Raw genomic sequence first — 21,844 nt, 5'->3', positions numbered from 1 at the left:
GGCATTCCTCCCATGGTGTGGCCAGGGAAGGGGAACAATTTAGGATCATACTTCCTTGCATTATACTGAGACTTGGAACGTTTAGAGATTACTGGCGTTTGATCACCAGCAAGTGATGACATGGTACACTTCATTGTGCGTCACCTGCTCTGATGACAACCACTCCAACCAGGGGCCCTCCCCAAGGGTGCCAACCAGCCGCAGCAAAGGCCACTTGGCAGAATGGCCATTGCCGGGAGTCCGGATGCCTCAGGGTGACGGGCATCTACTCCTTGGCATACGTAGGGAGTTAATGGTGCAGGCAGCAGCAGAGCAATCTCTGTGTAGTCAGTGAGCTACAACCAACAGGGTACATGGCGGCTCCACCACAACTGACTGGCTACCGTGCTGGATATGAGGTGAAAAGAATTCCATGGTCATCGTCGGTGCAGAAAACGACACTCCATAGTGGGTGGAGGAAGTTGTTCTCACTCAAGAGATGGAGGATGAGCGGGAGTGCAATGCCATGACGAGAAAGTGGGCTAAAGATCTCAATGAATGATGGACACGATGCACCATGTAAGGTGCCCTTCCCCAATTGGCTCACTCTTCAGGAAAATTTTGAAAAATGGTGGTCAAACCCTACAGGGAATCATCACATAAAGGCCCTTTACGACAGGCAGGAATACCTCAGACCTATTACAGGCCCCAGGCCTGAAGGTGGCAAACCAAACATGGTGTCTGGTAAAGTTGCAGATGAAAGGTCACTGATATAGACAAGAAAGAGTAAGTGTCCTAAGATGTAACCTTTTGGGAAACAACATGTAACAAGTCCTCAGTTGCATGATGCCTGATAGCATAATACATGTCTCTTTCTTACTGACAACTTTTTCTTCATGTTACAGACACAGATCTGAACCACTTTGCAGCATTTCCTGTCACACTGTAATATTCTAATTTACTTTAAAGCATATTCTGATTTACCCAGTAAAATGCCTTTGATTAAGAAGCTAATCGTATATAACCATTTCTAAAGTTTTTGAGAATGCTGGCTAAAGTGAAAATGGTGGTATTTCTTTATCTGCTTTCTTATACAAAGGCATATGTCAGTCATACAGGAAATGTTCCCCTGGTAACAGAAAGGTTACACAGGTAACTTGACGTGTTGCTAAACTCTGAAGTACACCATTTTTAACTTTATTGATATTTTCTCATAGCACTATTTTTTTTTATTTTAAAGGTTTTATAGTGGACAATAGTCTTACTGGTATCAGTGATACATACGACTGAAGTTATTTGCAGCGCCCTGTCTGAAATATTACATGGCAGCATTTGTTGACAAACCATTTTTTCAGTAACAGTTATGAAATGTTTGTTGATTGTCAACTTCTTATACCTGCTTGCCATCATATCTTAGGCAAATACTGCAGGACACCTCTTACAAGCATTATATTGCATATAGTGTTCTCCACCTCCCCCACCCCTCCACCACATAGTGTCCTCCATCACACCCAAGGTTTAGTGAGAAAGAATTGGCTTCCACTATATCCGTTAATGTTTTTATTTTGTTACCTGGTTTGATTATCTCTTTCTTCTAATGTATTTGCTTTGAATTCCATATTTCTCCTTTAATATTTTACAGTGGGTCTTGTAAAGAGCTACAGCATCTCCATCAGAGCTGAGTCTGACTGGTTGACACAATTTCCTTCGTATTTTACAAGATAGCGATGTTCCTGGAGTAACCCTTGGCTTCTCTGTAGACTTTGATTGAATCTGCTTTATTTTTTTTTTTTTTTTGGGGGGGGGGGGGGGGGGGCAGTATTCAAATATGGTAAGAGCTTTGCTTATTAATAAAGTTTTTTTTTTTTTTTCACTCATGCCACAAGCACTGTATGCATCACTCCAGTTCATGACTTTGACAAGTGTCCTAAAATAATCAGTTTTTGGCATCAAGAGGAATGACAAGTCATTTTATGAAAGGCTACTGACTATTAGTTTTGTAATATAATTTTGTTCATTAGACCTTTCTACAAAGACATTATCTATCACTGTTTTTGATTACTTTAGTTTGGAAATTTATATTAAGAATTAAGTTGAGGGATAATTATACTAAGTTGTAGGTCATGCAAAATTTTAACACTGTGGTGGCCTATTGCATTTTGACTTACAAGAATAGGAATCACAACTACAGTAAATATATTGATTTTAAATGCATAAATCGAACTGTTTAAATATATTTAAATGTCTAATTGACCTTTTAACATTGAAGGGAATAAAAAAAATGAATGAAAAAGAAAAAATATGGTGTACCAAGTGGGAAATGAACCCTAGCCCTTAACTACTCGAGTATCATGCCATTAGGACATCTATTGCTGGAAACTTTCTGATACCCTACATGTAAATCTCTAGCAACCGTTTTACCTTTTCCTATGGCCCAACCAGGTGAAATGTTATGGGAATCTGAAAGGGGCATCTACCTGCTCCTGTTCACAAAGTTTGAGCCAAATCAGTATGCCTCATCCCATGCCCACCTGTGGTTAGATTCATATTTGGAGTAAATCCACCTTACTCTTCGAATCATTTTTTTCTCCTCCTAGGCTCTAATGGAGAAGGAACTCTTTAGTAGATCATCTACAGAAAAAACTTTCACACTAAAAGAAGGTGGCATTTTCCACTTTTGTTGTATTAATGTTATTTGTTCACAACTAGTTTCAGCCTTCTAGGCCATCCTCAAGTGTTTTTGTGGTTCTGCAATAAAAAAGTATGCCTTACATGTTTAAATGTCACTGTCTTTAATTTTTTCTCTAATTGTTTTCATTCACAAATGCTGTCTTGTTGGTTTGACAGTATTTGTGGCCCAAAATGAATAATAAACACAAATTTAAAAATGCTGATTTTTTAATATGTAAGGCATAATTTTCTATTTGAGAATGGCTTAGACAGCTGAAACTATTTGTGAACAAATAGAAAAAATACAGCATAAGAGGAAAATGCCATATTGTTTTAATAAACTCATTGCTGAGGCAACCACAATGGAGAGAAAACCACACATCCTGGATTTGATCGTATACTCGCTTTTTTTGTGACCACCTAAAGCCTTTTGATTTACAAGAGTGACAACCTTAACTACTTTGGATAGATTAATTTTACATATATAAACTGAACTGTTTGAATATATTTAAATTTTATGATCAATTGTTTAATGCTGCAGGGTATAAAATTAAAAAAAAAAAAATAGAAAGTTCGTAGCAGCGATAATCAAACCCAGGCCGATGAACTAACAGGCAATTTGCTCACGAAACCATTACTTCAGCCATAACTCAGAAACCCATCTTACTCTAGGCTTGCACAATACATTACATGCACTTTCACAGAAAAATAATGACCTGGTGCTGTGAGCAACATAGCACTCGTAGTGCCAGAAGGGATGACGTCACATCAGAATACGCACAGTCAAAAACAGACAGCTGTGTCCCATCTCTGACTCTGGTTTCAAGTTATTGCAGAGAGTTTGCTACAAAATATGTCTGCGTCATTTTACTTGTACTTACATACCAGCTTGCATTCACAGAGAAATGGCATGGCTTTACATCTACATCTAAAATTACATAGATACTCTACAAGCCACTAAAGAATGCATTGTGGAGGGTACCTGTAGCACTACTAGTCATTTTCTTTCCTGCCCCACTCACAAATACATCAAGAAAAAAACGACTGTCTATATGCCTCCATATGAGCCCTAATTTCTCATATCTTATCTTCATGATCCTTGCATGCAATGTATGTTGGCGGCAGTAGAATCGTTTAGCAGTCAACTTCAGATGCTGGTTCTCTAAATTTTGTTAATAGTGTTCCTCGCAAACATCACTGCCTTCCCTCCAGAGATTCCCATATGAGTTCCTCAAGCATCTCCATAAAACTTATGTGTTGTTCGAACCTACCGGTAACAGGTCTAGCAGCCACCCTCTGAACTGCTTCGATGTCTTCCTTTAATCTGACATGGTACAGATCCCAAATACTCGAGCAGTACTCAAGAATAGGTCACACCAGTGTCCTATATGTGATCTCCTTTACTCTTTTCTAAAATTCTCCCAGTAGAGCAACACTGACCATTCACCTTCCCTACCACAGTTCTCACATGGTTGTTCTATTTCATATTGTTCTGCAATGTTATGCCCAGATAGTTAAATGGCTTGAGTGCGTCAATCAGGACACTACTAATACTGTATTCGAACATTACAGATTTGGTCTTCCTACTCATCTGCATTACCTTACATTTTTCTACATTTAGAGCTAGCTGCCATTCGTCACACTGACTAGAAATTTTGTCCACATCATCTTGTACCTTCCTACTGTATTCTTTAGTGTGATTTCCAGCTCGAGTTCGATGAGAAATGGCATAATTTTAGTGTGATATTTACAGTGCACTGTAGCGCATTAACACTTTATAATTGGCCTCCACTGGTGCTTCTGACTGTGAAAAATGTTTACTGGATGGGTTTTTAACAGAATCTATCTTAAAATCACAAGCAAACGTCATTTGTTTGTTTTGTTCTTACATAGGTCAGTAGAGATTCAAGATGATTTATGAAAAGATTAAAATTACTTGCAGATGCTTGGTATACACTTACTAATATGAATGATTTATCATGAAATTTTAGTTCTGTCACACATTGTTCCATATACTGCTCAGGGCAAAATTTATGGATGTCTATATTCTTAAATTTATAACAATTTTGATGAATATGGCAAATCCTCCATTCTCTATTCCTGCTCTACAAAAGTCAGATACTAACCTAAATACTGTAACACTTTACAGATCTATACCAGTGATCATATGTAAGCTGGATTTGATGACTTAAGTCATCAGTGCAGTTAACTAGTTCAATAATATTTTTACCTTAGTCCTCAAATATTCTGGGGCAATTTCACATCAACTGAAATAAAATTGGATGGAAATAAAATTTCTGTTGGGTGATGTAAAATTTTAACCAACAGCTGTTTGTACTAACACAATATGCCAGAATTATGTTGTTTAGTTTCTTTCTCAAACAGAAGGCTTCTTGCAGTCCTAACCCCCCTTCAAACTTTATTTCTTTCTGTCCTTTCTATTCTAGAAAAGGTAGTGTTCTGACACGTGTAATCACTGGCATTTTACCACTCATAACACTGTCTCACCTATTTAAATGTTCTGCTGTTAAATCTCGTGCCTAGTATGAATATAAACCCATTAACCAACAGAATCAACATTAACCATAGCGATATTTGACCCTGTACCTGACATAAGCACCCATTTCAACTCCAAATCAATTCTCCACACTGAAGGGTACAAATGAGGTCAGTCATCGTGTTTCAGATCAGATACAAGCTCACCATGGCCATGTCTCCATGCTGTGCCATCTTTACCAGATCACACACTATATTGTATCCAGGATCTCTGTCAATGCTGTTGCCCAGCCCACCCACTGTAGTCGCAAAGTCTTCCTTGGTGAAGTCTTCACAAAGTGATCTTAAATCCTCTATCACTTGCTCCAGCCCAGCACTATGATAAACAAAATGGTGACCTGGTATTCTGATCCTAATTCATCCAGCAAAAGTTGTCCCATGCCTCTAGTATTAAAACTATGTAACAACAGAAGTTTCTTTCTCTTTCCTAACTTACCTGCATCCTTACTTTTCAACGTACTGCTGTTTATATCTACATCTGCTTGAGGCTCATCAGTTTCTAACTGAAGCAACAGCTTAAACTTTATTTTTCATGTTCACCACAAAGCACTCAGGTGAAGTACTATGCATGTTCCCTATGTTATCTGTTGCAATTTCTCAACTGTCTTTACCTTTATCCCTCCTTAAACTATCCAGTCCTTCCCTATCCTTGTCTAATTCAGTTTGAAGCTCAGAATTTTCCCCTTCCTATTCCAATAATTTCCTACAACTTTCACCCCTCCTATTCCACAAACCTTCCTATCTCTAACACCTACCCTATAAAACAGTTGCAAAGCCTCATTTGCTTCCCCAATTTCCATGCCCCTACAGGCACCTCAGTAGAAAAAACTAAAGCACCCACCACACCAAACCCAGGAGCAAACAATTTTACGGGAAGCCAGGCACTTTTAAACTCATGATAAAAATAATATTTTGGTGAGGAAAAAACCAATTAAATTACTGATAAATGAGAAAACACATTTACAAAAATGTAGTCTATATGCAAATAAATATAAACAAACAACTAGCGAAAAGTTCCTGGATCATAAAACTTAAATTTATGCTTTGTCCCAGAAATATGAACAAGACAACTGAAGGGATACACTCTACTTAAATCCCAGGAATTAAATACTAGATTATGTGCAAAAGGATATCCCGGAAACCCAGACTTGACTATGGACAAATTTTTCAACTGTTGTTAGGTATAAATTACTTCATATTCTTTTAACTTTGGCTTAAATGTATGATATGTACAGGAGACAATTTGATGTGAAAACTGCCTTTCTCAATGGCGATTTGCAAGAAGATACTTTCATGAAACAGCCCAAGGGTTTCAACAGTGATAATGCAATCTCAGTCTGCAAATTAAAGAAAAGACGTTATGGAGTGAAACAGTCTCCTCAATTTTGAATTTAAAAACTGTGCAGTTTATAAAGTTTTTTTTAGTTTCAAACAGCTTTAGTCAGACAATTGTGTGTTTCATGCTCAAGTTCATGGTCAAGAAGTGTTAAGCTATTTTTGTTGCCGACAGATTAATTCAGACTGAATCAACCACAGCTATAAACAAAATACTTGAAGAATCCTTGATTAATTTTGAAATTGTGGTTGATGAACCCAGTTACATTGTAGGACCGGAAATCAGGTGAGACTGTGAAAATAAAGAATCATTTATCAGTCAAGAGGGTTGTATTAGTTGCTCTTAGAAAAAATGAGCATTAACAAATGTAAACTTAATGCAACAATAATTGATTACAGTTCACAATTCACTTAGGAGAGTGCCCAGCTAATGAAGACAGGAAATCTACAGAAAATGTTCCATTTCATGAGGCTGCAGATGGTCTGACATTTGTTTCCACAGTGACAAGACATATTATAATGTTTTCTGTCAGTCAAGTAGTTGGTTTCTCAAGAACCTTAGACCTCAGCTTTGGACTGCTATTAAACACATCCTAAATATCTCAATGTGCAAGAGATGAAGGTAGTAAACACAGTAGCACCAAACTTAAACCTCATGTAAACTCAGATTCTACTTTTGTTGGAGATACAAATACTGGTTCAACAACGGGTTATGTCAATATATTAACCAGTGGAGCTGTTACCTGGACGTATCACAGGCAAAAATGTGTCACCAGTCTACACCAGAAGTAGAGTATGTTCCACCATCTGATGCAGATGCTGAAACAAAGTGGCTTTGAACATTCCTGCTGTCAGCAAGGAACATGCAACTCAACTCTTTAGAGACAAGCAGAGCACATTGGAAGTGTTAAGAAATGATGAAGCTCAGAAAAGGACTAAACACATAGAAATAAGGTTTCATTACATTTGTGAAACAATAAATGGTGGTTCTAGTCTTGTGGTAAATCAGAAGATCAGCTAGCACACATGTGCATAAAAGTACTTTTCAAAGCAAAGCTGTAAACTAACAGTAGATCATTATCAACTGTGCCTTCAAAATTGGCTAACAAGTGTGGGAGTGTTACATAGTGTGGCTTGTGCTGCTTATTTATGATGCCTGTGTGCAGGTGAACATTACCTTATCAGTGCACCTGGTGTTTTTACATTTTTGTTGCTTCCAATTAAAAAGCAATCTTTTATTCCTCCGTGTACGTTCCGTCTTGTTATTATTGTTAATGGAATCTGTATGGTGTCTTGTATTTGAACTGCCTGCTTCTTCATTCAAGTAATAAAACTTATTCACCCAAATTGTAACAATTTGATTATAGTCCACCCAACATTTATGAACCACAGGAAATTACAAACAAGTATTCTGATTAGTTAGCAACAACCAATTCATGATTCAGTGTGTTCACTTCCAGCCATTCATCATGACAAAGGTTACCAACTGCAGCAAGCAATGGAAGAACCTGATACAGTATAAGTGCATTTTTACTGCACTATTCCACATAATGCATCTCTGTGACTCTTCCATGAGGTCACCACTGCAACAAGCTCATCATCTTCAACATTTAAAAAAAGTATGCATCATGAACTTACACAACACAACTAACAACATATTCATCAGTTTTTCCTCTATTCTAAATCACTCAAAGAATTTTAAGATCCATGAACCTCTTGGACTCTTAAAAACTAATGGATTTCCCCACTAAGGCCCAGGTAAGATACACTAAAACCATGATTGGCATTATCATAATTTAAGCTCATCATTCTGTCTACAGAAAATTCAAAGCAATGTTTTGTGTCCATTGATTCACCTCATGGCCGGACCCAACTTCCACATCCCTTTCAGACCATTTACGCACAATTGTATGGGAACATTTTTTTAGTAGATTACAGTGACATGGTTAAAGCGCAACCGTTGAGATCTGGTCTACACAATAGTTTAAGTTTCAGAGGGTGCACTACAGTCCATTTTAGTTAGTATTTCGTCCGCTAAGCTGTGCTGTGTGGCAGTTCGTTTAAAGTTCTCTGACAATGGTGGCCTTGAGATGACATCATGGAGGTATTGTTAACTTTTTATTTTCTTCTACTTGCTTTCAGAGTGATTAAAAAATTTAGAAGTGTAGTTGAACGATGAATGTATCCAATGCAATGCTTAAAGATCATTTGTTCAACATGATTCCCACATTAGATGCTTCGATAATCAAAGTAACACAATTGTGTGGTTTAGGCTTTTACTCAATTTTTTTTTTGCCGATTTCAGTTGTTGAGGTTAATAGGTGTCCCTCTTTCTAGATACACTGCCAGACGCAGACACTGAATCCCTTCTAGCCCAATGAGATGTGGAGGATATTAACAGTGATGATGACATTGTTGATGAATCCTGGCTGCTATCACCTAAAAAGAAAATTGCTGAATTTAAAGAGGTTCATCTGATGAATCTGATGACTCAGAGGAACAGCCCCTACTTCAGAGCCAGCAGGTAGAAAATTTAAGTGAAAGACAAGAGCAAATACAAAATGAGCAGGTACCATGGTGTGCACAACAACTGAATTTAGTGACAGCGAGAAAGCATTTATGGAGGAAACATCCTTTTTCTTCACAAGTCCCTCCAATATCCGATATTTTCCATGCATCGTCAATGACTCCTATGAAGCTATTTCCTGACTATTTTTTCGAGCTTACATCCACATACACAAAAATTTAGGCCTATCATTTATCTAAAACATGGCATGTTTTGAGTGTTAGCACACAGGAAGTAAAAAATGTTTTTGGACCGCTCATTCTAATGGGTAATACCAAATTCCCACATATGAGAATGTATTGGCAACATGGATTTCACCTTCTGTTAACAGCAGACTTGCAGTTGTTGATACAAATTGTTTTCCAGAAGGGAACATGAAGACTGCTCTCTGGAAGGTTCAACTTGCAGTAGACTTCGTGAGGAATGCCTGTGTCAAATTGCCTCGCCCCAGAGGAGGCCATTACTCTATCGATGAGCAGATGATACTTTTTTCTGTTTCTTGTTCCTTGAATCAATATGTACCAAACAAACCACACGCACAAGGTATAAAAATTTTGTTTTAGCAATGAGCAAAGGAGGGCCTAGAACTGTGCTTCAACTGATTCAAACACTAGAGAGGGATTCTTACCTGTTCTTTGACAGATATTTTACAACCATTCCAATGTTTGAAGTCCTGTGAGAAAAGGAATTTATGGAACAGGGAAAATCATGTGTAATAGAATTAGATATGTGAACCTGACAGAAAAAAAATTGAAAAGATGTGACATGCAATAATTCTGCAGAGGTGACAACAATGCTGCCATCATTCATTGGAAAAAAACAAAATCAGTGGCATCAAACTGTTTTGGATGTACTCCAGTTACAAATGTAGAACGGTGGAGCATAAAGGAAAACATTTATGTCAATGTTCCTTGTCTATCTGTTGTTACAAAGTATATTATGAGCAAGGGAGGAGCTGACATTTGTGATCAGATAATGGAAGTTTACAGAACATTTATAAAAATAAGGAAATGGACTCAAACTCACAATTCATCTCATAGACCTTGATTGCATCAATTCCTGGATAGAATACAATGGAGTTTGTAAAGTTGCTGGAGTACCTGCGAAGAATAAACTTGATCTTTTTTTGGTTTCAGAATAGCTCTTAGAAAATCACTTTTGTTCTCTGCTAAACAAAGTCCTTCCATAGAAAACTCTGATATTGGCGCAGTGTAGGTTAAGTACTGACCTGATGATCAGCATGGTTTGGACAGAAGACTCGATGTCTTTAGTAAGCTAGGCTTACTTATTTCTGAAAATTATTACAGAATAAGCCTGACACTCACATCTGTGTGGATCCAAACTTTTTGGGGAAAAAATTTAAGTATAGACATTGTACTGGATTTTCCCGCATTAGCTAATTATTTTAAGCAAGGCACTCAAAATTCATTCAGTTTCTGAAAGGGTTAAGTAGTAAACTATGTATCTACAACCTGTACTTGTATATCATTTATGTAAATTCCTGTACAGAGGAGACAGTCTCTTTCTTAGCAGTAGTAATATGTTGACAGATCCATTATTAGGTGCTTTCTGTAAATGATAACAACTTGTAAATGGTACTCCATCATGCACTATTGCGACACAACAGTATAGTTGCATAATGTAATTTGTGTATGACACTCATCTACATCAATGCTAAAACTAAACTCTGTCTGAACAGGCCTTGGAAGGCCCAATGGTACCGACCGGCCACCATGTCATCCTCAGCCCTCAGGTGTCAATGGATGCGGATATGAAGAGGCATGCGGTCAGCACACCACTCTCCCGGCCGTATGTCAGTTTACGAGACTAGAGTCGCTACTTCTCAATCAAGTAGCTCCTCAGTTTGCCTCACAAGGGCTGAGTGCACCCAGCTTTCCAATAGCACTCCGTAGACCGGATGGTCACCCATCCAAATGCTAGCCCATCCAGACAGCGGTTAACTTTGGTGATCTGATGGGAACCGGTGTTACTGCTGCAGTAGGGCCGTTGGCTTCTACATTAATACTGCATAAGAGAAATTATTGGATGACACTTTGGTTACCAAAAGAGGTATGTAATTTGAATTAAAAACCAGTGTGGACTTTCTACATTGGACACACTACATCGTGGTGTACTATATACCAAAATAAAATACTAGTAAAGTTCCGTTTACAATACCTAAATCCACAGGATTAGATCTGCAGTAAAAAACAGTACAATATATAGTTTCTTATTTTAACTAGAGTTGGGCATATCGAGTAATAGTCCTCAACAAGAACAATTTTCGAATGGCTAAATTGTAAGTCCAATAAATAAAAATGTAAAAACTCAAAAACTAAGAGTTTCACGGCATAATTTGATTTTATTACTTTTATGTAGTATGGACGTTACAAATCAGCTATTCGAGATTCGTGATATATACATATAGGCCCAGCTTACAAGCTGCTTCTAACAATCAAGAATTATCATTTGCTGTTTCCAGTGTGAATGTAACTCTCACCGCAAACTGTACTTTTATGAAGGCGTCCGCATACGTAGATACCACGGAAACTGTGAGTAAAAACAGTGAGTACGCTGCAAACTGTCACTGCGACTTTGACATTCAGATATGGATTTTGCGCGGGTCTTCAGCGGCAAAAAACAAGAATGAAGAACAAATGTTCAAGATGTATATTTAAAAAAATGTTATATGTGGTACCAAAACTACGTTTTCTTAGTTATTAACGTACTAAATGTATAAAGAACCAATTATTAACGCACTTCCACCTGAGCAAATGAGGCTCGACAGAAATGACAGCTTGTGATATTTTCCTCGGCGTTCGCTTCACAACACTGTTGCAAGATACTCAGTATACACTGTTTAAAAATATACAAACCGTCAATACCTTAACCGAACTAAGCAAAACATTTTAACCGCGAGTGTCGTCACTTAGCAAACAATCCACCACTGCTGAACGTCAAACCTTCTGCAAGCGGCTTGATTTTTTTTATTATCGTTGGGTATTATCCACCTATCTTTGGAAACGACACTGCGAGACCGATTATAAATACAGATAGTTAAACTACATTGTCTATTTGTCCAGTACCCGTAACAATTTCCTCACAATATATGTAATTAGTCTTTTTCAGAGCAATTGCTCGACTTGAGATTGAAAATGAATAGTAAATATGAACAGTAGCGATGAAAAATGTTTTCTCTGAAACGTAGCATGTGTAGTGTGAGTTGTAGTCTTTGCATGTGTACTGAAACTACATGCCAAGCCAGCCAAGGTGTTTTGTTATTTCTAAACACGAAGTGGAGTTTGTTTATTTTTGTTGTTAGTGGTCAAGGTTTCAGTGATTCAGCTAACTAGTGAATTTGAAAGTACAATGACGTACAAGCAGTGTTTGTTGTACGTAACTTCAGATAAAAGTTTTACACAAAACTTAAATTTTGTTGAAGCATGCAGCCACGAATGTCATTGTGTTTGTGTTTAATTGTGACAACATGTGATACGCCTGGGAATAAAGTACTGTAGATCATAATTCTTATGATGTAAAACATACCACCGGCTATAATTTCAAACTGAATATGTTTCATGTTAGCCAGAATAAGCGTCACATGCGGACGATTACTATCGGTGCGCATGCACTACTGTTGATGGTTCTTAGTATAAGAGCCGACGAAAGTAGTTACACGAAGGTAAATAGTGCAGTCTTTTGCAGAATATGCAGCGGCACGACTTGTCACGTAATAGTAACTTGCTCAAGGTACTAATAGAGATGTTTGTTTACCTCTTGTAGATCACCAACACTGATTTGATCAAAGAAGCAGATGATTCGCTCCTACTTTTGTCGACGCTAGACGGTTCGTTTATTGGAATAAGTCAGCGAACAGGAATGGTGAAATGGCAAATTAAAGACGGTAAGCATTCTTCTCCGTAAGATGTCGCCCTTCTCCCATTCCCTTCACATACCTATTGCAGTAAGAATGAGTGCTTGAATGCATTTGTCCCTGCTGTAGTTAATCTAGTCTTGTCTTCGCAATGCATATGGTAGCATGACGTAGAGATTTGTCATAGGTGGTCCAGTCACATTAGTGCGACAGATACCCATGCTCGACCTCAATGTGCGTCAGCGACTCACAGAGTTAGGTGGCAGCACTAGTAGTTGAGGGTATATAAAATCATGCCAGAAAAATGCAGAAACCAGTGCATTCATCTTCATTCAGAAACAGAGCGATTTGTCTGATGTTGAAAAGTCGTGATCCTTGGCTTTCGAGCCAGTGGTGGAAGCATTTCATAAACTGCTAAGTTTGTAAGCTGTTCTCATTCTGCTGTGGTTAAAGCAGCTTATATCATGCACGGCAAAATGGCCCATTCCAAAACCAGCACCATGGACCATAGATGACAGGGGTAAACAATGGCTAAGTAGATGTGTATGGGTGAATTAACCTGCAACTCTTGAGCAACAGACTGCCCAGATTTTTTACGCTCTATAGGACAGGTGACAATTGGTGTGCAAGGCCCTGCAACAATTGGCAGAAAGGTTGAGGCTGGAAAAGGGAGCGTTATGGTCTGCAAAATGTCTTTTGTGCCAGTCCCAGGTGACCTCGTCAATCTGAAAGGTGCAATAGAGCTACACAAATATGCCTTTGTCTTAGGGGATCACGTCCACCTCTATGTATCACATGTTTTTTGTCAGCATGATGGCACCTATCAGTAGGACAGTGTGACATGTCATACAGCTTCCAGTGTATGTGTGTGGTTCCAAGTGCACCCTCATCCATGAAACCAGCTGGCCCCAGCACTGGAGTCGGCATGGCTTCACATCCTTGTTGGTACCCTCCAGAGTGTCATTGACACTTCCTGCATATCCATGCTGTGAAAGGTTGCTGTTTCATTTTTGACAGATGATCATATTAATATGACCAGTTTCTATATATTCCTAGACTCAATGCTTAAAGAATGTTTTCACATAATAGTTTGTCTATCTTCAAGTGTGTGCCAGTTCTGTTCTTTCAGCATTGTCTCCCACAGATTGAACAAATCTGTGAATGTCTGTGCTGTTAGGTCTGTTTGGTATGGGTTCTACAACTTGTGCTGTATTCCAGGATGTATCACATGAATGTTTTGTCTGCAGTCTCCTTTGTAAACTGCTTGCACTGTCCTAGTATTTTACCAGTGAACTGCATTCTGCCACCTGCTTTACCTACTACTGGGACTATGTGTTTGTTCCATTTCATATCTCTACATATTATAACTTCCAGGTATTTGTATGAATTGACTGATTCCAGCTGTGATTAATTGATACTATAATAATAGGATACTGTGTGTTCTCATTTCGTGAAGTGCTGAGTTTTACATTTCTGAATGTTTAAAGCAAGTCACCAATCTTTTCACCACGCTGAAATGAAGAGCTGACTAAATATTTGTGCAGACACTACAGCAGCGAGTGTGAAAATTCTGAGGTTACTATTAAGATTGTCTGCAAGAACATTTAGAGATGTAAGATCTTTCAAAGACCTTCCTGGTAGCTGGATTTGAACCCTAGTATACCAGCCAGTGATGCTAACTACTACACCATGCTGATGGCACCAGAGCTTGCAGTATTATTATCTCTCCTGGAGATACAGCAGCCTGCTGTTTCCAAACCCACATTGGAGCCATCTACAGCACCTTAAATGTAGATCTCATCACTAGTCCTCACTGGTGGACCCTCACATTCTGTTCATTTTGTTAAACCCTCTTTGCTATGTTGACCATCAAAGGTACTCCCTCCCATCGAAGCTTCGCAATTGTCAAGTGGGTCTTGTTTCCTTCAAACTCCCATTGTTGACCTGCGTCTCTGGTGTGTAGTTGGGATTCATACAGAGGACTTGGATAATGTCTCTTGGCTTTTGCCTTCTTGATGAAATGTCATAATCCTCAACATATGACATCTTACAAGCAGTGAATGACATGGGAATTCACAAAGTAGCACTTTAGTAACTCTTTTGACAGTTCCACTTTCCACAAAAAATTAATACCTAAGTCTACTGGGCTGTAACTCACAGGACAGTGCTTGGCTTATAGTGCTCTCAGTCTTTCTTCTGAGCATCTAGGGTCCATATGTGAGCCAGCGTCCTTGTGTCTCTGGTCCTGGTGACGAGGTGCTCACATAGTCATCCTAAGAATTGTACGTTTGAAATGGGAACTGTGTATCCTTTGTCGTTTTGGCCTTGTAACACTGGAGAAGAAAGAATTGTGTGAAAGCTGTAATTTCTTGCTTCACTATGTTGTATCAGCATACATCAATAGCATATATGCCAACACTTATAAAAAGCATTTTGTGAGGCCATTCGCCTGTGGATTGTAGGTATTTGTCAACCCATGAGTGATGTCACAACGGTAAATTGCCTCAGATACTAGTCTTGAGGAAAGTTCTTCCAAGCTTCAAAATGACATCTTCTACAAGGAAATTTGCAATTTCTGGAGCTCTGGCAGTCAGTACTGCTTACAGCGAGTGAGGTACCCTGTGCAGACTGTTACCCATTGATTCCCATTTCTTGACGTAGAGAACTTCCCCAAGTGGTCAACTCCAAGTCAGTGGAATGGTGCTGCTGCAGGTGGGATTAGTACCAGGTACCACAGAAGTAATTGAAACTTGTGCTTACATTGTTGACATTCCTTACAGTGGGTCTCATAATGTCAAATGGATCATTAAAGACCTGGCCAGTGATACTTGCTTCTGATTTGGGCTAGAATCCCCACATTTCCAAGTGATCAGATGTTTGAGCATCATAAAATTACTTCAGGATTGGTGGTGACAGATAAGCAGGGACAAGCAGCCATTCGTACCTCACTGCATCATAGGGCCCCTTATGCAATGTTCTGTTTATTAATTGGAATACTTGTTTGGTCGGTTTGTCTTTCTTTAAGACTTCAGTGGTTCTCATGAATGGTGCATCTTCCCTCTGTTCAGCAGCAATGTCATTTAGTGCAGCAATGGCTGACATTTCATCCATGCTGCTGTGTTCCACCAAAGTCTGTGTCCTTGTGTTTTCATCCATTTGTGACTCGTACTCTTGAAGCCTCAGTGCCCATCTCATGAGTCAACCTGATGGATCCTTCGGGGTAACCACCTAGCATATAAAATGCTGATCCGTTACAGTGGTGAATGGCTTCCCAAATAAATACTTATATAGGCTGACTCTTACACAGAAGATTACAGCAACCAGCCACTTTTTTTGAATGCTATTTATTTATTTAAACAGCACCATTGCCGGTTTCAAACCGATAGGTTCATCTTCAGATGGCTAGTTCACGTTTTACATTACACTTCGTATTTTGTTTCCCCACCTGACGAAGCTTCCTTGGGGTGGTGATGTCCCACGCCATAGGCTCAGTATGTCATTTTTTGACAAAATTGCATTCAGCTAGAACTTGTTGATGGCCAAAACAACTACAAGGCACTGTTTCTCAGTTGTGGAGTAGTTCTTCTCTTACGTGGAGAGTAGTCTGAAACATAAGCTATCACATATTCAGCTCCTTCCTGAGTTTTTACAAGAATTTGTCATATCCCAAAACCACAAGTATTGGTGTGAAGTTCTGTTGTGGCATTCTCACCATACAGTGCTAGAACTGGACAAGATGTTAGTGCCTCCTTAAGTACAAGGAATGAATTATCTTTCTAGCACCTTATTCCAGAAAAAATGGCTGTTGTGTTGCAGTAGTTGTTGTAAGGGTCATGCCTTGGTATAGAACTCCTTTATGAAACACAGGTAGTATGAGCACATTCAGAAAAACCTTCTCACGTGACAGATATGCTGAGGAGTCAGAAAATTTGTTTCCACTCTTATTTTCTCTGGATTGTGATGGACAGTGTCACATTCACTAGAAGCCTCAATATTTTCATTTATTGGGTAATGAGGAGGCACTTTATCTGTTTCTGTTGGAGACCTGCAGTCTGAACAAACTACAACATGGTTCTCAGGCTGGTTAGATGTTCTTCAAATATCTGTGAAAATATAATTAAAAAAAAAAAAAAAGAGTCATCCCAATCAAGATAAATGATTCTGACAAATTAATACTGACTGTTGCTCAGATGCACACCTCTTAGATTCAAGAAATGGGAGCCACACTGGGGGATGAGAATGAAGACATTGGTAAGGCATCGTGTACTTTGACCATAACATTGAATGTGTGGTCTACATCTGGCAAACTTGCACATGAAACCAATTGATTTGGTGGACTGTACAGACATTGACTTTGCTGGCCCTTTCAAGCAGGCTATGTGGATACTTCTGGTGGACACTCTCTGTAATTTCCAAATGTTGACAACTACACCAGTGCTCTAATCCAGACACTGAACAATCTTTGCCATCCAGGAAGTACCAAACACCATCCTACCAAAAAATAGCCCACAGTTCACATTGTCCAAGTGGTGTTCCTTTTCTCAAAGGAATAGCATAACATATATGACCACCACACCATTCTATACTACTTCTTAAGTCAGAAACAGAGTTGTGGGTCAGAGCATGTAAGACCCAAATGGATAAAATGATGATGACAGTGATCTCTGCAGAAAATCTGACATGCTTCTTTACTATGTATCAGTCCAACTTTGTATGTGGTCATTGTCTAGCCAAGAAGTTACATGGCACAAGTGCTGGCAATGTACCCTTTGCATTCTCTTGCATCTGATCCAATGAGCCTGGGCTTCACTGCCATGCCTCTATTATTGTGCAGATTCTTTAGTGTGGGCTTGCAAGTACGGCCATATACCAGGATGGACTCAAGGATTTGTCACTGGTCATACGCGAGTCAAGTGTTTGAGGTAGTGGTTTGACAATATGACTTCATGCAATATTGAAATCAGTTCTAGCTACAACAAGTAAATTATGTTTCATACCCTACAAGATGTCACCATGGCCCAAGTATTCATTGAAGTCCCACCAATGTGAGCTATGCTTCCCAGCATGCCGAGGTTCAGACTGATACCTCACAGTCACTGGCCTACATACCCACACTCCTTACCTCGACCCCAGGAGAAGCATGGATGCTGCCTCTTCCACCACCTTAGGCCCTCTGTGACCACCATAGACAGTAGACTATAGGAATCCACTGAAGGTCAAACCACTGCCCCAGCTGTGGAAGTCCCATCTTCATCAACATAAACCAAGTGAGGTGGCGCAGTGGTTAGCACACAAGTATGTGCATTATATCTGTGATTGGCACATCTGATAATAAAATTAAAAGAATTTGGAATATTGTAAAAAGGAAACAGGGAAACTGAGAGCGCAGAAAAACTGTTTCCATCAAACTCGATGAAAAGTTTGTTAACAAGAAGTCAGAAGTAGAAAACATTTTAATAATCATTTTTAAGTGTTGTAGATAACATAGGATCCAGCTATTCATTAAAAAAATGCAAGGCAGTATGTGGAAGAGGCAATACCTATGCAATTTGATAAAACTGAAATTCAACCCACCTCTCCTACTGAAATTAGGAAAATAAATTCACTCATAAGTAAAAACGCACATAGAATTGGTGGCATTTCCGACAGAGTGCTAAAAATTTGTTCCCATCAGATAAGTAGGATTCTCAGTCACATATGTAGTAGCTCACTGAAACAGGACATTTTTCCAGATAGACTGAAATACGCTATTTTTAAATCATTGCATAAAAAAGTGGATAGGTCTGATCGCTAACAGCTGCTGCCCAATCTTACTTCTGACAGCTTTATCCAAAATTTTGAAAAAGTAATGTATTCAAGAGTAGCATGACCCTCCGCCACACACCGTCAGGTGGCTTGCGGAGTACGGATGTAGATGTAGATGTAGATGACATATTCATAAAAATGAGGTACTAACAAAATGTCAATTTGGTTTTCAGAAAGGCTTTTCAACAGAAAAAGCTATTTATGCTTTCATTGGTCAATTGTTAAATTTATTGAATAACTGAACATGACGCATTGGGTTATTTTGTGATCCCTCAAAAGCTTTTGAGTGTGTGAATCATGAAATTCTTCTAAGCTTAAATATTGTAATATGAGTTGGACAGTGCACAACTGATTTAATCCATATTGAACTGGAAGAATGCAGAAGGTTGAAATTAGCAATACAGATAGTCCTCTAATTGGGGAGGTATCAAGAATGGTGTCCCACAGTGTTCAGTGTGGGGTCTCTTGTTGTTCTTAATGTATATTGATGATGTGTTACTCTATACACATGAAGATGCAAAGCTAGTTCTTTTTGCTGATGACACAAGTATATTAATCACACCCAACAAACAAGAATCAGCTAAGGAAATTGTAAATAATGTCATTCAGAAAATTAATAAGTGGTTCTTTGGAAATGGACTCTCACCAAATTTTGAAAAAAATACAACATATACAATTTTGCACAGTAAATGGTGTAACACCATGATAAATATAAACAATGGAAAATCCAGGATGGAATGTAACCAAAAAAGAGAAGGGAAGTTGCTATTCACCATATAGCCGAGATGCTGAGTCGCGATAGATACAATAAAAAGATTCACACAATTAAAGCTTTCGGCCATTAAGGCCTTTGTCAGCAGTACACACACACACACACACACACACACACACACACACACACACGTAAACGCAACTTGCACATGCTTCTGCAGTCCAAGAGAGCTGAAACCTCACTGCGAACAGCATCACCAGCGCATGATGGGAGTGGCGACTGGTTTGGGGTAAGGAGGAGGCTGGGGTGGGGAGGGGGGATGGATAGTACGGTGGGACTGGTGGAAAGTGAAGTGTTGCAGTTTAGACGGAGGGCAGGAGATAAGGTGCGGAGGGGGGAGAGGGTAAGTAGCGGAAAGGAGAGAAATAAAAAGAATAAAAGACTGGGCCTGGCAGTGAAGTGACACCCGTGCAGTACTGGAATGAGAACAGGAAGGGAGCAGGATGGCTGAGGACAGTGACTAATGAAGGTTGAGTCCAGGAGGGTTATGGGAACATGTATTGCAGGGAAAATTTCCACCTGCACAATTCAGGAAACCTGGTGTTGGTGGGAAGGATCCATATGGCACAGGCTGTGAAGCAGACATTGAGATGAAGGATATCATGTCTGGCAGCGTGTTCAGCAACAGGGTGGTCCACTTGCTTTTGGCCACAGTTTGTCGGTGGCCATTCATGCAGACAGACAGCTTGTTGGTTGTCATGCCTACATGGAATGCAGTGTAGAGGTTGCAGCTTAGCTTGTAAATCACATGACTGGTTTCACAGGTAGCCCTGCCTTTGATGGGATGGGTAATGTTAGTGACCGGACTGGAGTAGATGGTGGTAGGAGGATGTATGGGACAGGTCTTGCATCTAGGTCTATTACAGGGGTATGAGCCATGAGGTAAGGGATTAGGAGCAGGGGTTGTGTCAGGATGGACGAATATATTGTGTAGGTTTGGTGGACGGTGGAATACCACTGTAGGACGGGTGGAAAGGATAGTGGGCGGGACATTTCTCATTTCAGGGCACAACAAGAGGTAATCAAAACCCTGGCAGAGAATGTAATTCAGTTGCTCCAGTCCCAGATGGTACTGAGTTACGGGGGAATGCTCCTCTGCGGCCAGACTGTGGGACTTTGGGAGGTGGTGGGAGACTGGAAAGATCAGGCACGGGAGATTTGTTTTTGTTACAAGGATGGGAGGATAGTTACGGTCAGTGAAGGCTTCAGTGGATCCTCAGTATATTTTGAGAGGGACTGCTCGTCACTGCAGATGCATGATGACCACAGGTGGCTAGGCTATATGGAAGGGACTCCTTGGCATGGAATGGGTGGCAGCTGTCGAAGTGGAGGTATTGCTGGTGGTTAGTAGGTTTGATATGGACGGAGAACTGATGCACCCATCTCTGAGGTGAAGGTCAACATCTAGGAAGGTGGCTTGTTGGGTTGAGTAGGACCAAGTGAAGCAAATGGTGGGGAAGTTGTTGAGGTTCTGGAGGAATGTGAATACGGTGTCCTCACCTTCTATCCAAATAGCAAAGATGTCATCAATGAATCTGAACCAGGTGAGGGGTTTAGGATTCTAGGTTTTTAGGAAGGATTCCTCTAGGTGGCCAATGAATAAGTTAGAATAGGATGGTGCCATGTGGGTACCCATAGCTGTACTACAGATTTGTTTGTAGGTTAATGCCTCCAAAGGAGAAGTAGTTGTGGGTAAGGAAATAGTTGGTCATGGAGACTAGGAAGGAGGTCGTTGGTTTGGAATCCACAGGGCATCTAGAAAGGTAGTGTTCAATAGCAGTAAGGCCATGGGCATTAAGAATATTAGTTTACAGGGAGGTGGCATCAATAGTGACGAGCAGGGCACCGTGTGGTAAAGAGACAGGAACTGTGGAGAGTTGGTCGAGGAAATTGTTGGTAACTTTTATATAGGAGGATAGGTTCTGGGTAATAGGTTGAATGTGTTGGTCTAAGAGAGCAGAGATTCTCTTAGTTGGGGCACAGTAACTGGCCACAATGGGCTGTCCTGGGTGGTTGGGTTTATGGACTTTAGGAAGCATGTAAAAGGTGGGAGTGCGGGGGAGTGGTAGGGGTAAGTAGGAAGATGGATTCTGGGGAGATGTTCTGGGATGGACCTAAGGATTTGAGTAGTGACTGGAGACCGTGCTGGATTACTGGAATGAGATCACTGTAGCATGGTTTGTAGGTTGAAGTATCCGACAGCTGACGGAGTCCTTCTGCCACATAATCCTTACATTTCAAAACAACCGTGGTGGACCCTTTCTCTGCAGGTAGGATTATAAGGTTG

The 21,844-nt window shown here is 39.7% G+C and overlaps 2 protein-coding genes across 7 annotated transcripts in view; one reads left to right on the top strand and one right to left on the bottom strand.

Annotated features, from left to right (window-relative positions):
- The window catches only part of LOC126279051 (testis-expressed protein 2), a 321,894-nt gene extending 309,790 nt beyond the window's left edge, over positions 1-12,104 (bottom strand). The window contains exons 1-2 of one of the 6 annotated variants that reach the window (XM_049979464.1): positions 11,867-12,085; positions 11,607-11,731 (exon numbers count right to left, since the gene is read on the bottom strand). The gene's annotated coding sequence lies outside the window, so the exon portion shown is untranslated. Of the gene's footprint in view, positions 1-11,606; positions 11,732-11,866 lie in introns of all 6 variants that reach the window. The other 5 variants (XM_049979466.1, XM_049979461.1, XM_049979465.1 and 2 more) reach the window with 5 other exon arrangements.
- Positions 12,105-12,276: 172 nt separating this feature from the next.
- Positions 12,277-21,844, top strand: part of LOC126279049 (serine/threonine-protein kinase/endoribonuclease IRE1-like) — a 138,081-nt gene continuing 128,513 nt past the window's right edge. The window contains exons 1-2 of the mRNA XM_049979458.1: positions 12,277-12,788; positions 12,890-13,010. Of these exons, the coding sequence (XP_049835415.1) occupies positions 12,678-12,788; positions 12,890-13,010 (232 nt within the window). The 5' untranslated portion in view covers positions 12,277-12,677. The remainder of the gene's footprint in view (positions 12,789-12,889; positions 13,011-21,844) is intronic.

The sequence above is a fragment of the Schistocerca gregaria genome, chromosome 6, assembly GCF_023897955.1.
Source record: "Schistocerca gregaria isolate iqSchGreg1 chromosome 6, iqSchGreg1.2, whole genome shotgun sequence".
In the NCBI taxonomy this organism is placed as follows: domain Eukaryota; kingdom Metazoa; phylum Arthropoda; class Insecta; order Orthoptera; family Acrididae; genus Schistocerca; species Schistocerca gregaria.
This window is presented reverse-complemented; position numbering and strand designations above follow the sequence as displayed.